Source organism: Nilaparvata lugens, chromosome 1, assembly GCF_014356525.2.
Source record: "Nilaparvata lugens isolate BPH chromosome 1, ASM1435652v1, whole genome shotgun sequence".
In the NCBI taxonomy this organism is placed as follows: Eukaryota; Metazoa; Arthropoda; class Insecta; order Hemiptera; family Delphacidae; genus Nilaparvata; species Nilaparvata lugens.
In genome coordinates, this window is record NC_052504.1 from 49,543,818 (window position 1) to 49,559,824 (window position 16,007).

Consider the following 16,007-nt stretch of genomic DNA (forward strand, 5'->3'; position numbering starts at 1 on the left):
TAATATTAAAATTGGCACTTTGGTTCTGTTGAAAGACCCTGGCACTCCCCCAGCTGCTTGAAGGCTTGGCCGTATAACAAATGTTGTGAGTGGCTCTGATGGTAAGGTCATAGTGATCTCTGTGTTCACTGAGTCAGGAGTCTATGAATGCGCTATTTCTAGCATGGCTCCACTTCCATTTGATGATGAAATGGACAACACACTCATCTAACAGATTTTTTATTTTTCATTTGTTGGAAAATTCACGAATTTCCCAACAAGGCTCAGTCTATGTTAGATTTCGTCTGCTGTCCATTCTTCACTTATCAGCTTCTTTGTAGTAGTCGTTCTGGCAGTGTTTGAATCTTGGTGAGCTTCCGCTGCCAACTTTATTTTGATCAGCTGACTTGTTCATTCTTGTTTTTCGTCATTCTTTCTTAATTATATCTTTAGAATACATTGCATATTTTTTAAAGGTTTTCGTCGATTGTCCTAATTAGGTTGTTTTCAGGTCTAAAATTTTATAGCTTGTTTTTTTTTTGGTTCTGCGTTGTACAACACTTCTTTTACCCCCTGCTGCATCTCTCGTAAACTTGTTTTGTTCATTCGTCTTCGCTCCAACTCGCTTTGTCCAGGAATTATGTAGCTCTGCATTCTTCAAGTTTTGAAACTGTCTTTTGCACTCAATTTCAATCTTCAGATCACTTTTCAAATGTTATGAAATGTCTACAATCAAGTCAACAATCAATCTTGAGTTTTAAACTTCGAAGTCTTAAATTTTCATAACTTTCAATTCAGCGCGTTGCAACTAGGAGTTTCATGTCTACTCAAGTATTTTTCCAAGTTACTTTGGACTCAGGTTTCAATCAAATTGCAGGTCTCAAACATTCGTTCTGCGATTCTAACTCACTTTTTACAAATTTGAGTTGTGCTCCAAGTTATTCACATAAGATTGTCTCGCTGTTGCATCACGTTGCACTGTGGCTTTACTGCATTGTAGCTGTTTACCACTAAACAGTTACATTGTTGCCGTTTTTCATCCCTTGGAACGACTTCATCATTTTGGATCCTCACTCAACTCCATGTTTCTCTTGACTCATGAGAACATTTGCTCCTCTGGTAGTCCTGCCTCTGTTGCAATTTCCCATCGACATGTCCTGGCCTGTGCATGTCCTATCTCTTGGCACTTTGAAGCTGCTAACTCTACATTGAGCTAAGTATTTTGTATTAATTTTACCTTTTCTTTTACATACATGTAATTATTATATACTGTTTGATTTTCAAAATAGTTAACCTAAAAATCAGATCTTATTGACCATTTATTCATAGGCCAATTACATTGTGTCATTTTGAAATTTAGCAACTTTTCTCCCATTGCCATTCACTGGTTCAAACCTGAATTATCATGTATTTTGTACACCAAATTTTTGTGAATCTTTTCAATTATCTTTCATTCTAGTCAAAGCTATTACAATTTGACTTTTGATTACAATTATCAGCTTCAATTATTTTGGTTCTTAGTTCCATTCCCTTGTTTGGATCTGTAAGAAACTTTTTTACAATTATCAGCTTCAATTATTTTGGTTCTTAGTTCCATTCCCTTGTTTGGATTTGTAAGAATCTTTTTTACAATTATCAGCTTCAATTATTGTGGTTCTTAGTTCCATTCTCTTGTTTGGATTTGTAAGAATTTTTATCATGAATGTTAACATTGTTTGGCAATTCCAAGCCTTTTTTACAAACTCTAGTGAATCAATTCAATTATAACAGCCTCAATCAATTTGTTCTTAAGTCTATTCTTCAATCTGGACTCACAAGAATCTTTGTAACATTACATATTATCTTTAGTATCTCAGTATTCAATAATATTACATCTTATTCAATTTTGAAGATTAATTCAAGTTTTATTATTAGATTTGATTCAATTATATTTTCATTAATTGCACTATAAGTCATAACTGCATTATAAGTCACTTTCAAGATTGTATTATCAGTATTGTATTTCTCGTTAAAATTGTATTCCAGTAACATCACTCATCAATTTTTATTAGAAGGTTTTCACACTCAATCTTTTAATATTTTCTAATACTATAGTTCTGATCTATTTTATTTGAAATTTTGCTTACTTGTAACTAAAACTCAGAAGTATTTAGAAATTTTAGCATCACATTGATTGGTGATTGCTCACATTTGAAAAACATCACATTTTAAAGTGTAGACATTAATTTTTTTTTAATTTCATCAATTGAATTATTATTATTGTCAATCATTCTTGACTCAGTATATGTTTACTTGCACTTCTAGAACTTTTGTATATTCAAGTTTTTTCTTGCACCAATCTTTGAATATCGAAATATATTTGTGTATGATTATAAACCTATTGTTCTCATTTGGTATTGACCTTTCCTAGTATTCATACATTAATTAATTTTCCCTAAGCTATCTAGCTACCAGTAACTTCAATGATCGTTTTGTATCCAATTTCTGATCAATTTTGAATGTACAACAATCATTTAAAACTTTATGTATGATTGGGTTAGATTCAGAAATAACACTCTTAATTATTTTATTAATTTATTACCAAAGTCCACTGCTCTTTTCATCCAGATCATACAGTAAGCTATTGTATATAAGTTTAAAAGCCAGTATATATTGTAATCTACATAAATAAAGTACTCAATCAATCTCTCGCCCCAATTATACTCATGTTCACCTGAATTTCTGATGGTTGAGGTGACAGTTGGCTCAGAGAACTTGTTGGTTGTGGTTGTATATCGTCCTCCCAAGGCAGGTAGATTGTTCATTCTTGAAAACTAGCTGGTTAATGTTATGCATAGGTATCAGCATGTAATCACTCTAAGGGACTTCAATGCAGACCAGATGAAGGATACATTTGAAAGTAGGCAGGTGAGGTCCCTATTCGAGTCGATGAATATGACAATTCTCGATAGTTCACCCACTTTCCATACTGAGAATTGCCACACGTTGCTTGATCTTGTGATTATCAGTGATCCAGATTTTGTCCTATCAAATGGTCAAATGTCATTCAGTATGTCAGCTCATGATTTGATTCATATCATCCATAGTCTTGAACATAACATCAGATATACTTCAAATAATAGAGGCAGGAATCTGGAATCTGGAGGCCTCTATTGATCTGGATCGTTGCTTTGCTGATGCTGTGGAAAAGCCTAGGCACAATTTTGTGCATTTGGATGATATCGATGATAAGGTGAATGCTTTCAACTCCATGGTTTTGTAAATTTTCGATCAACATGCACTGGAACGTGACTTCAAGGTCCAGCATAGACCATGCCCTTGGTTCAATGGGGAGATATCTCTGCTGAGGCGTGAGAGAGACAAAGCAAGGAGCGACCATTTGAGGACCAGCTGCAATGTAGACTTTGTAAGGTATAAGAGTTTGATGAACCAGCTGAGGTCAGTTTGTAGGAGAGCTAAGATCCAATATTATAATCGGCTATTTGATGGTAAGCAATTTACTTCAGATCTCTGGATGAACATTCGGAAGGTTGAGATTGTCCCTTCCAAGTCAAGAACTACAGCTGTAAATGTGTCCTTGGACAAACTAAATAGGTTCTTCTCCACTCCGTCACCGCCCTCTTCATTTTCACACCATCTATTGAACTATGCCATGATAAACCAAACCAATCACACACTTCCATGTGAAAAATTATTTTTTGCTCACATCCTTCTGAGAAAATCTCAATTATCCTTTCAATTGGAAAAAATAATAAAGGTGTTGATGGCATTCCAATAACGTTTTATAAAATTATATTATCCATCATCCTTCCGGCAATCACACACATATTCAACTTTTCCCTACAAATGGGAGTTTTTCCTTCACTTTGGAAGTGCTCTTTAATATGTCCCGTGTCTAAAGTAAGTAGTCCTTGCTCCCCTGAAAACTTCCGTCCTATCAGCATAGTTTGCACTATTTCTAAGGCGCTTGAGAGGGTGGTACATGAGCAGACGACATCATACCTAAATTCATCCGATTTTTTCGATCAGAATCAGTCTGGCTATCGCTCATCACTTAGTACATCTACAGATCTTTTGAATATAACAGATGACATTCGTAATGCCATGGACAACCGTATGTTCTCTCTCCTTGTCATATTCGACTTCACTAAAGCTTTTGATAACGTTTGTCATTCAATTCTGCTTCATGAACTTGCAAATCAATGTAATTTTTCTTCTTCATGTCTCTCCTGGTTTGAATCCTACCTAAACAATAGATATCAATGTGTGAGGGGAGCTGATGGCAAAACTTCAGGGTGGTTACCTGTTGTAGCAGGCGTTCCTCAGGGAACAATACTTGGCCCCCTCCTCTTCTCTATTTATTTGAATAATCTCCCTCTAATCTTTCATGACAAATAATACCATATTTATGCTGATGTCCTTGTGTGTTACAATCACTTTCCTTCCGACAGTGCTGCTGTCTCTATTGGTGCGATGAATGTTAACATTCAGTATTTGATTGTTTTGGCTAATGCGCACTGCTTGAAACTCAATGCAAATACATGAAAAAGCATTATTATCGCTTATGGTCGGATGTATAACCAAATAGATTTTAATGAACTTCCTCGAGTAATGCTGGCCAATCATGCTCTGTAACTCTGTAATTTGAAAGTTGTGTGAAAGTCTTGGGCATACAGCTGGATAAAGATACTTCAGATATGAAGTGGTTGAAAAATTTCTTTCCAACCCACCTCCGTGTTTCACTTGTACAGAGCTTGGTAATTCCTATAATTGATTACTGCAGCATCGTTTATAACGACATTACTGAGGAGCTAAATTTGAAATCACAACGATCGCTCAACTAAGCAATTCGATTTATTTTTGATGCGAGAAGAGATGACCACATCACTCCATACTATAGGAGGTTAAATTGGTAGAAGTTGAAGGAGAGGAGACAATACTTCATGTTGAGTCTTGTTCATCAGCTGATTGTCAAGGGGAGAGGTCCTCGGTATTTGAAGGAAAGATTCACACTCCTAGCTCATATTCACAGCAGGAACACGCGACAGCATGAATACTTCCTTCAGATACCTCGTAATCGCACAGTTATGTATAATAACTCATTTACGGTCACGGCTTCAAGACTCTGGAATGATCTACCCAATGATGTTATTTTTGCGGCAACCTTGGGTCAGGTCCAACCAAGCTTGTAGCTGTGTTGAATGAGACTTCTACTTAGATATATTTTCACCACAATCATTTTGTAGATGTTATAAATACTTTTTTTATTGAAAATTTGCAATAATCGTTGTACAGTAACAATAATATATGATTTTGCTCGTTTGATTGCGTTTGATTGACACCTACTGATACCTGTAAATCTTAAAATACCTAATGGCATCTTATTTTCGTTGATTGTATAATTTTATTGGATAATCTATCCTTTTTTATTTTACTATATTATTATGAATAATTATATTATTATGAGAATGTAATAAAATCATGTTATGTAGCCGTGTTATCATTTAAGATGATTTGTAAAACTGTAATTATTATTGTAACCATGTTACCATAGGCGAAAAGCCTATTAACAATTGTAAAATAAAATCTGTCTATCTAATCTATTTTTATTTCTTATTTTTTTATTGTGCAAAATATTAAAATCATAATATAATTATTATTATTAGAATTTAATAAAATCATGTTATGTAGCCGTGTTATCATTTAAGATGATTTGTAAAACTGTAATTATTATTGTAACCATGTTACCAGAGGCGACAAGCCTATTAACAATTGTAAAATAAAATCTATCTATTTAATCTATTTTTATTTCTTATTTTTTTATTGTGCAAAATATTAAAATCATAATAGAACCATGACCACATTGGAGGAAAAAATAGGCTGAGCCAAAAAAATGAGATATAGATAGAGAGAGATAGATCTTATTATTCAATTGTTACTAGGCTTGTCGCCTATGGTAATATGGCTACAATAATATTTATAGTATTACAAATCATTCATGATGTTACATGATATGATTTCATTGTGATGCATTGTATTACATTGTAATACCAGAGAGAGCAGAGAGAGCGAGAGATCGATAATAAAGTCAAAGATTACTTCTTTAGTACGTTTGAAAAGCAAGATACTTTTTACAAAAGATATTGAAAAAAAATTACAAATGCAGATAAGAATATGAGATACGAATAATTCATAAAAATATATGGTAGGTAAATAGGCTATATTATAATGAAGATGTTATAATAAGATACAACCTTATTACAAAAATATCAAATTACCGTAACTGACATCTTTCCTAAAGAGCGTAGATGCGTAGATCATGAGAAAAAAATCTGTACACGAAGTATAAAATAATACTGTACAGTACCAAATATTTCAATTTCAAGAGCTAAGCTAATTAATTTTGTTTAGACATTTTATTTTTATTTCAAACATGGAATATGAAGAGCATGCTTGCTTTCACCATGACCATAGAGCCAGGAAACAATTTCACCCTGACATATTTACCTATGTGGTGAGGCGTCTTTTCTTTCCTGTGATCATGGTATTGTAAAATTCACTTTAAATTGTCAGCATTGTTTGAATTGGAAGCACCAAAGAAGGAAAGAAGCATTCTTTTGAATTTCAAACTATTTTCAATGAATGCTGCCAGTTGAAAGTAAACCTATAGCTAAAGATGTAGCCTACTCGGCTATAGAGTAGTCATAGAGAGAGAGAAAAGATAGCGTAATCTCTGCCAGTTGTCTCTGGAAATTGGTAAAGTACCGTATAGCCTACTATATCATTATCAGGAGGCGAATAAATATTTATGGAGCTTTGGCAATTAACGACCATAGTATTATCGGGTACCGGTATGTGCACATCAAGTTTGTGGATTGTGGTGCAGCAATAAACCAGTTTTCTTGAGAGAGGAGAAGAGATGGATGCAAAAGATTGATGGATGATGGAGATGAAAAATCAAAGTCCTCGCATAGCAAAGTATCAGTGAACTATAATTTGCGGTTTTTCCCGCAGGTGGCGCTTCAATAAAAGATTCGAAGCCTACCGCCAGCCAACAGCTGGTCAGCATAAAACAAGAACAGTCTGTTCTCGGCCGTTCATTGTGTAGCATCGATTATGATGAAAAATCGACTAACCTAACCTCAACTTACCGGCGTTTCTCATGCATAATAACAAGTGACTTTGCTGAAAGTAAACTATCATATTTATTTTATCAATGACTTCAAGTATTAATTGATAAATAATTATAATTGAGTGCGGTAATCTGATTTTAATTTTAATCGAGTAAGTTGAGTTTTTGGAAGCTCACAGTTGTAGATTTGGTTGGCGGTAAAAACATCGCACTGTTTCTTGTATTGTGAAACCAATCATTCTTGAAATAAAAAATGGCTTACACAGGATTCAGAGGCTCCGATCAACATGAGTATCAGACGACTTTGGTAAGTTTAAATTAATTCTGGTTAATATAAGAATTCATATATAGGTCTAAGAAACAACTTTAAAAAACATGTTTACATTCATCGTTTTACCGCCAGATTTATATGAACATAATTATAAAAAATCTGGTCTGGCGCACTCACACAACTTTCCTTGCCGTTATGAAATTTATCACCTGACGCTAGTGTTCCCGCGCATCTCAAGTCAACTATTCAAAGATCCAAGCCAGCTGGTGACAGGACAATAAGGCTGGAGACACACGAAGTTTGCTATCTCTTCATAGTGAATGATTTAATATAATCAACAGTTCGTAATTGAAATAATAACATTTTCTCGAATTTCGAACTTATTTTCAATTTTAGGTGAAAATGTAACTGAACATTAACTGAAGAGATTTTTATTCTCAATCTTTTCCACTTGGATTTTTTTGTTTAAATTGTATCTAAAGCCTGATAATTGGAAATCTAAAATCAAACTTCGCATAGATGGGGCGGAGCTCCTGAAATTTTTACAGATATGGGACTTGTGGCAGTTGATAGAGCTTATTAATGACTATTTTAAGTATAAATTTGATCAAAGTCGTTGGAGTCGTTTTCGAGAAAATCGCGAAAAACCCTGTTTTAGGACAACATTTTCACCATTTTATCCGCCATCTTGAATTGCAACAGATCAAAATTGTTCGTGTCGGATCCTTATATTGTAAGGACCTTAAGTTCCAAATTTCAAGTCATTCCTTTAATTGGGAGATGAGATATCGTGTACACAGACGCATATACACTCATACACACACACACACACACACACACACACACACACACACACACACACACACACACACATACAGACCAATACCCAAAAGCCACTTTTTTGGTCTCAGGGGTCCAATATGAAACGTATGGAAATTGGGGTACCTACCTTAATTTTTTCAGAAAGCAATACTTCCCTTACCAATGGTAATTGGGCAAGGAAAGTAAAAACATTGACATAGGAATCTTTTTTACTAGACTTTGATAAGTTAGTAATTTGAGATGAGCAAAATCACAGTTTCACGTATTCTATCCTACCTAGTTTTTCTTTACAACAGTTAGGCTATTAGATTTTTATAAAATAGTTCCTATTTGTTCCAAATTATTGTAGAAATGTTGACTGTTAGTGGTGTGATCACATTGAATCTTCAATAATCGTATACCGGTATATGTGCAAAGGCAAGTCAATCATGCATGTAGCTGTTCACACTGAACGCAACTATCAGCAAGAAGTTCACGCTTTTAGTGTGAGTGTTTCTAATTTATTGCTCTTTCCAGATTTTCCTTCTCATCTGCACGCTTGGCCAACAAGCAAAAGAATATTTGTGCTATATAGAAAAATACAAATAGAAACCTCTAATAAAAACATTGGCTTGTAAGTTAATTTTTTATGTGCGGTACCGGTACTGTAGATGAAGAAATCACTAAGGACTTCATAGTAAAGAATTCTTAATGCCGGTTGCACAAAAGCCGGTTAAATATTAGAGAAATTTTAAAGACGGCTTCTGTGATTGGCTCTCGTGGAATTAATCACGGTTAACATTTTTTGTTTTTGTGCAACCGGGCCTTAGTTCGTAGGCTAGGCTACTAAAATATCCGTGTTCAAATTCTAGACGAGCGTAAGTAAATAAAGTTGGTTGCTTGTAGGCCTATTCCTTTATTTCGAGTAAAATAAGTATTATGAAGGCATAGATAAAAGTATTATACTATTGAGAAAATGAAAGTATTACTAATACAGTAATTTAATTTGACCCAACTCCATAGACTCCTGATTTGTGGTTCCAGTGATCAAATGGGTCTAAATCCAGGAATCCGACTTCCCAGAGTTCCTCACAAAAATAACTTCAGTCAGTCTTTATATCACTGAAAAAGCGTTTCAATAGTGAAGGCAAAATACTGTAGCTCATTTCAATAGAGTGATGTCAGTAGAGCTGTTTTTAGGGAGTATCATGCGTTAAAAACCGAAAATAACCCAGGATGTCGAGAGTGATAACGCAACAGCCTAATAAATGGCCGACCAATCATGTCAATAACACTATTTATTCACTGACTCGCTTTCTTTCGTCGCGATAACAAAACAGAGCTCGTTTCTTTCATTTTTCGATTTCAAGATTGAGAGAAGTTTTGACCCGGATTTGGAATGAGATATATTTGTGGGCCTATTATGTGATTGACAACATGTAGAAGTGCTACCAACACTCAAAACATAAACAATGGTAGACAAATACGCCTTATCAATTGCTTCATAATTTAGTATTAATGTCAACAAATATTGACTCAACATAAATAAATTTACTTTTCATGGATGAACACCAATTTATCAATTCCATTTGAATAATACACGGGTTTCATGACTCTCATGTTGTTAACCCTTGACTTTCCAAATCTCCTTTCTTCCACGATCTTGAATTATATACATATATTTTACTAGGGAAGAATGAAAATAGATTATTCTTCATATATTTTCCAGCATCCAGCATAGGCCTACCCGAAAACTTCTGATGGTTTATGCAGTTCACGAAATCATTCACCCGAAACCTGATAAGGATAATGTTCTAATCAAATTCAAATTATGTTTGGAGATAAACACATCAGTAGTTTGAAGGACTGCCAGAAAATCAAATAAAAGAAATGCATTCATACTTGAATGTGTCTCTCCTCTATTTTGGAAGGAATACGAAAAGGATAGGAATAAGGGCAATCAATAATAAATTTTACAATAAACAAAAATCACTACTATTTGAATATAACAAAATACGAAATTATAATTTCATGAATGTGACAGTTGTCTGTGTGTGGATACAGGTGTATAATTATTATCAGTTAAGTCAGATATCACGCAATATATTAGGCCTACGTAGCGTTGTAGGTGGTGAGAGAGTTTCTGCCAACATTTCCACAAAGAGTCGGTGCTCGGTAATGCTGTCATTTTTGTTCAATTCCTTGGGAAGGAGCGTTTCAGAACTGCCTAATTTTTTTACCCACATAAGTGTTCCTCTTGAGGGAAATACCCATTCATTGTTCGTGATCGTGTTTAGCAGTACCGGAATAACACTGATTGTGTGGTTATAACTTCAAATTTTTCTCTTCAATATCGACATGTAATATATAAATAAAATATGATGTATGTACGATAACGATATAATAAATTATAAAAGTAATATAATATCGATATAATATGTATATTCTTGAAACATATTGATTGTATACATCCTAATAGGTGGAACAAGAAATTATCATTTGTCATTTGTGTGAATAAGCTTGACTATGAATGCAGCAGAGCACCTGCTGTGTTTGAGGGTTCATGCAGGGCCGCCCAAAGGGCAGGGCGACCGGGGCGGTCGCCACGGGCGCCGCGGTCGTATAATAATTACCGCCACGACATTATCGGTTCAAGTACCTGGTACCTTTATTTCACCTTCACTTTAAAAGTCTTGAACCATTTTCTTATCAATCCATTTCTGTGTATACCTCATTACTTATATGTGTAGTGTGAATTGTGGCATAAACAATAAAAACTTGACGTTCACTGATTAAACTTTTGGTAAATACAGTCACTCTATGCATAGCATAGGCGTATATTTTTCTAGTCATTGAGTGAGTCTATGCGCGTCCAACTGCCCCTGCAACCTGCCAGTCGTCATTGGTCGCTCCAATGTCTCAAGCTAGGAGATAAAACTTCTTATCTTATACTCTTTTCTAACCTTGTATTCTGCAGGCTAAAACCTATTTAATTTTAAATTTCCGTTGATATTCCTAAATTGATATTCCTAACTTAAAATAAATTGAAAATTTTTCAATTTAGGAACATCAACTGAGATTTAAAATTAAATATGTTTTAGCCTGCATAATACAAGTTAGAAAAGTGTATGAGATAAGACAAGCTGGGCCGGATGGTTCAAATATGGAGCTGTTCAAGCATGGGGGACTCTTCTTCAAACTTCGCTTCCTCCATGTGATGAATATGTGCTGGAGGCGATTGAGGATCCCAGAATTTTGGAAAGTGGCAACAGTCAAATCTCTTTTCAAAAAGGGAGATATATAGTCCAGTCACTATATACATTGGTGCTTGCAATTTATATTGTAGTTCTGATTTTTAAAAATATATTATTTGGATACATGAGAAAAGTCCAAAACCAATCTCTTCGTGCAAAATTTCCTTGTGCTTGATACAGAGTGGCCCAAAAACTATCTCATATAGATTTCCAGGTAAAACTGACAACAATGCTGCTTGTATTGTGAAAAACACCTAATTTTCAGCTTCAACCATCATCACCAACTACTGAAAATTGGCCATTTTTTGTGTATTGGAATATGGGCTTAAGTACACTCAACAATAAATTTTATACTTTTCGACCGAATTTGACTCATGATGCATGATTTTGGACCGCCTTGACGAGCCGAGAAGAATGAAGTGTGGTACGATGAGATCTGAACATTGTGTCAATAGTTATGTGTTTGAAATTTTGATCTTTGAGGTGTCCTTATGCGCGCCTCTCCACTAGGAATAATACTGAAATGAAGTGCATCTAACGGGTGATTCTCATAGAACATAATATCTCATGAACTTATATCTCATTGTGCGAAATATCAATGTGATGATGGTTGAAGCTGAAAATTAGGCTTTTTTCACAATACAAGGAGCATTGTTGTCAGGTGTACCTGGAAATCTATATGAGATAAAGCTCTCTAAATGATCTCAGATTGTAGAGCGCAAAGATACGCCCAGAGGGATTTTGAATTGTACATCTAAATGGTAATAATAGGAAGATATTGATCAAAAACTAAAATTCATCAAAATTGATTTTTTCTTCAAATTTCACTAATTTTTGAAAAATCATAACTCAGTACTCGGAGATAGAGAGTTCCTAATGATCTTATTTTATTCAGAATTTCCTATTCTAGAAAAAAGGCGAGAGCAAATTTTTCTGTCCGATTACGAGATTTGGCAGAAATAGCTGAAAACTGGAAAATGAGCCGAAAATACGAGGTTTTAGACACTCTGTATCTAGCACAAAAAAATTTTGCATGAAGAAATTGGTTCTGGACTTCTTTTATGTACCCAAATAATATATTAAAAAATCAGAACTACAATATAAATTGCATGCACCAATGTATATAGTAACTGGACTATACCAGTATAACACTGATTGTGTGGTTATAAACTCCCAATTTTTCTCTTTACTATCGACATGTTATAGACTATTAATAAAATATGATGTATGTACGATAACGATATGATAAATTATAAAAGCAATATAATATCGATACAATATGTATATTATTGAAGCATATTGATTGTATATATCCTAATAGGTGCAACAAGAAATTATCATTTGTCATTTGTGTGAATCAGCTTGACTATGAATGCAGCAAATAGCACCTGCTGTGTTTGAGGGTTCATGTTCTACCTTGTTAACCCTTATGCTTTTGACTAGAGACATGGAATAGACAATTGAGGACATAAGAAGAGAGAACATGTTTTTAACATGATAATGTTTCAAGCGGATTTGTAGGTTCTATTTTCACTGTTCTCACAAGTACAATCCTAGTATAGTCTTTCTGATCTTCATAGAAATAAAGATTTATAAAAATGTACGAATAAATATTTGCATATTTTCCAGCATATTCGTAAACGTTATTATTGTCTAATCTCAAAAATCATAGAATGAATGAAAATATGTTACGTAGTAGTGAAGAATGTGTACTTGGCCTGACTGTGAACTGAGCTTCAAGTTCTCCGAACTGCATTCATTAGTCATTTGACCGGTTTCATTTGATGAATTTCTCGACTTCTTTCCTTATTCTTGTTTTCATCTTCTCTCTTTTATCTTATACTCTCTATTCACCGATAGACGCCACTAAAGATTCCCAGTTAGTCAAGAGTCAACCTAGTGTGGAAGTGACCCAATTCATATTACTAATCTAGTTGTTTTGAAAAGTAGCATGAAATTAATATTCCCCTCATTCAAGAGAGGAATTTGGAAATAATTAGAGAATTGAAAAATACATAAACCTGATGTGATGGTTCACCATGAATTGATAGTTTAGGATTTTAAGATATGTAGTTTTATTTTTTCTTAGGACGATGTCCACATGAGCTGTAAGCAATGGGAGGGGAGGGGTGATGATGATTATGAGAGATGAATGAACCTGAAATGAGAATCCAAAGTGTCAAAATTGCATGAATTGGAAGCATATTGATCTTCCGTAAGGAATGCTGACAGTTTGAAGTGAATAACTGGGAAGCAATAATTATTCAAAATCATAACTGTCTGTCAGTAGAGCTGATCTCATGCTCTACCTTTAAAACTAAAGTGAAATCATGTGAAAATTATCTTACAATGTTAGAGTGGAACAGAGATTGTTCTCTACAATAAAACCGCTTAAGAAATAACTTTGATAATACTGAGATCATCAATGAGCATCCACTTCCAATCCAATGAGATAATTTAAATTGAAGTTGTTAAGAGTGGTTAAAGAGCTCTGAGTTCGACTAAAGTTCGTTCGATTTCGGTTTTATTCTGTAGCTGTATATGATTGTACTAACTGATCTACTAAGATGTGATTTCGGGCTCAGAGATGCATTGTAGCTAGACTTAATTAGTTCATACATTATTCAGACATTCATTCTAGCGGATGTAAACTATCCTAGTTTATGGTATCTGTTCAAGACAATCACAAAAGATTTTCCTTCTAAGCTTTACTTCAATCTTATTAAAAGCTCTGGAGTTCTCATGGATCGTTTAAGATTCCAGGGATTCAAAATGGAAGAATATCCATCTATTGACCAGTAATATCATTCTGTATCCACTTGAGCTGTATCACTGATTTATTTTGTCCACATTATTAATTTATTAGGCATTATTCACATTTGAGCTTGTGTTTACTACTAAATCCTTTTTTAGTTACTTTCAAATATCTGAGATTTATACGTTCTTGAGACATAACGACTAGTTTGAAAGTTTTGTATAACTAAGCAATATAGATTGACTCTTATTAAATTTATTATGAGCCAAAATGTAACAATGCTATGAAAGAAAACCAAATCAAAGCATTTGAAGTTACTGTTAACACGAACATGAAAAAGCCTTTGATATCAGATAATTTTATTCAAAGAGTTAATGTTGAATTAAATGTGAATATCGTGCTGTATTCTTCTATCCTAAGTACATATTTGCACTAGTCATTACGGCTAAATTCATTATCAGTCTCATTGAGCATGTCGAGGATAACTGGGTTATCATGTTGTGTTCCAATAATACAGTGATTATTTAACAGTGATAGTCTAATTTAATGTTATGGTTGTCACAATAACCTACACAATTTTTACATAGTATCTCCGTTCTTCTTCTTCTTTTTCACACCCTTTTGCCGTTAAGCGTCGGGTTCCTTCAACCATTCTCTAAACTTTATACGATCCTGTGCCATTCTCTTTACTTCATTCATTGTCTTTCCTCTTCCAGCAGCTATACTCTCTACATACTGATTCCATTGCAGTGGTGGTCGTCCCCTGCCTCGTTTTCCTTCCGGTCTTGCCTCCATAACCAGCCTTGCCTTTCGTTCATCACTCATCCGAGCTACATGGCCATACCATCCAAGGGTTTTTCGCTGAACAGTGGTAATCAGTTCCTCCTGTTTTAATGTTTCTCTGATCACTCTATTTCTCACTCTATCTCTTTTGGTTTTTCCAACCACCCTCCTCAGGTATCTCATTTCTGAGGAGGTAATTCTACTCTTATGCTTTTCTATCATTGTGAGGCATTCTGTTCCATAGAGTAGAACTGGCTTAAATATTGACTCGTATATCCTTATTTTAGTTCCCTGGCTTATTTCTCGTTTACCCAGGATGGTTCTGCTAAGTTGGTAATATCTCCGTTACATAAGTAAATGTTTGAATGCATCACAATTAACTAACAATTAACTATTTGTTAATATAGCGTCCTAGGAACGAAAATTCCTCTTTTAAAGATTTCTCTCTGAAATCAAAATACTTTCTAATTCCATGATTTTCGCTCTATATACTCAGATTTTCCACCATGTCACCGTGTGCATTATATTATCTTGAAGCTTTCATGAAAATTTGGAGCGAATCTTATTACACTATTCACAGTATTTAGCCAAAACTCGTTGCCATTAGCTGTTCAATTAGGCGGTGGTGGGAAGCAAAATTGTCATCTCTGCCAAGATCTAAGGTGTTTTTATTGATTTTTTGGAATTAAGATGAATATGGAATATTTTCAGTCTATAAAATACAGTTTTCCCTTGAGAGAGATGAAGATGCAGTTGAAAGCTAGAAATGCATAAAACAAATAATATGTATAAATATAAAAATACGTTGAAGCCGTTCGTATTCAAGGCCGTTGAAGTTGGCAGCGATTGAAATGCACTCGAAGGAGTTCATTGCTAATCAATATTGAATGATAAAGGTTAGAATTTTATGCAAGTTACACAAATGTTCTGTTGGGAATGGATTAATGGCCAGTGAATAGAATTGAAAATATTGTATGCAAATGTTTAAAAAGAAGTAAATGTGTGGTATACATTTTTGTATACATTATATAC

General features: G+C 34.3%; 1 protein-coding gene across 1 annotated transcript in view; it reads left to right on the forward strand.

Moving 5' to 3' along the window:
• Positions 1-7,064: 7,064 nt before the first annotated feature.
• LOC111045125 (chloride channel protein 2) overlaps positions 7,065-16,007 on the forward strand; it is a 94,846-nt gene continuing 85,903 nt past the window's right edge. Inside the window, exon 1 of the mRNA XM_039435699.1 lies at positions 7,065-7,418. Coding sequence (XP_039291633.1) covers positions 7,365-7,418 — 54 coding nt within the window. The 5' untranslated portion in view covers positions 7,065-7,364. The remainder of the gene's footprint in view (positions 7,419-16,007) is intronic.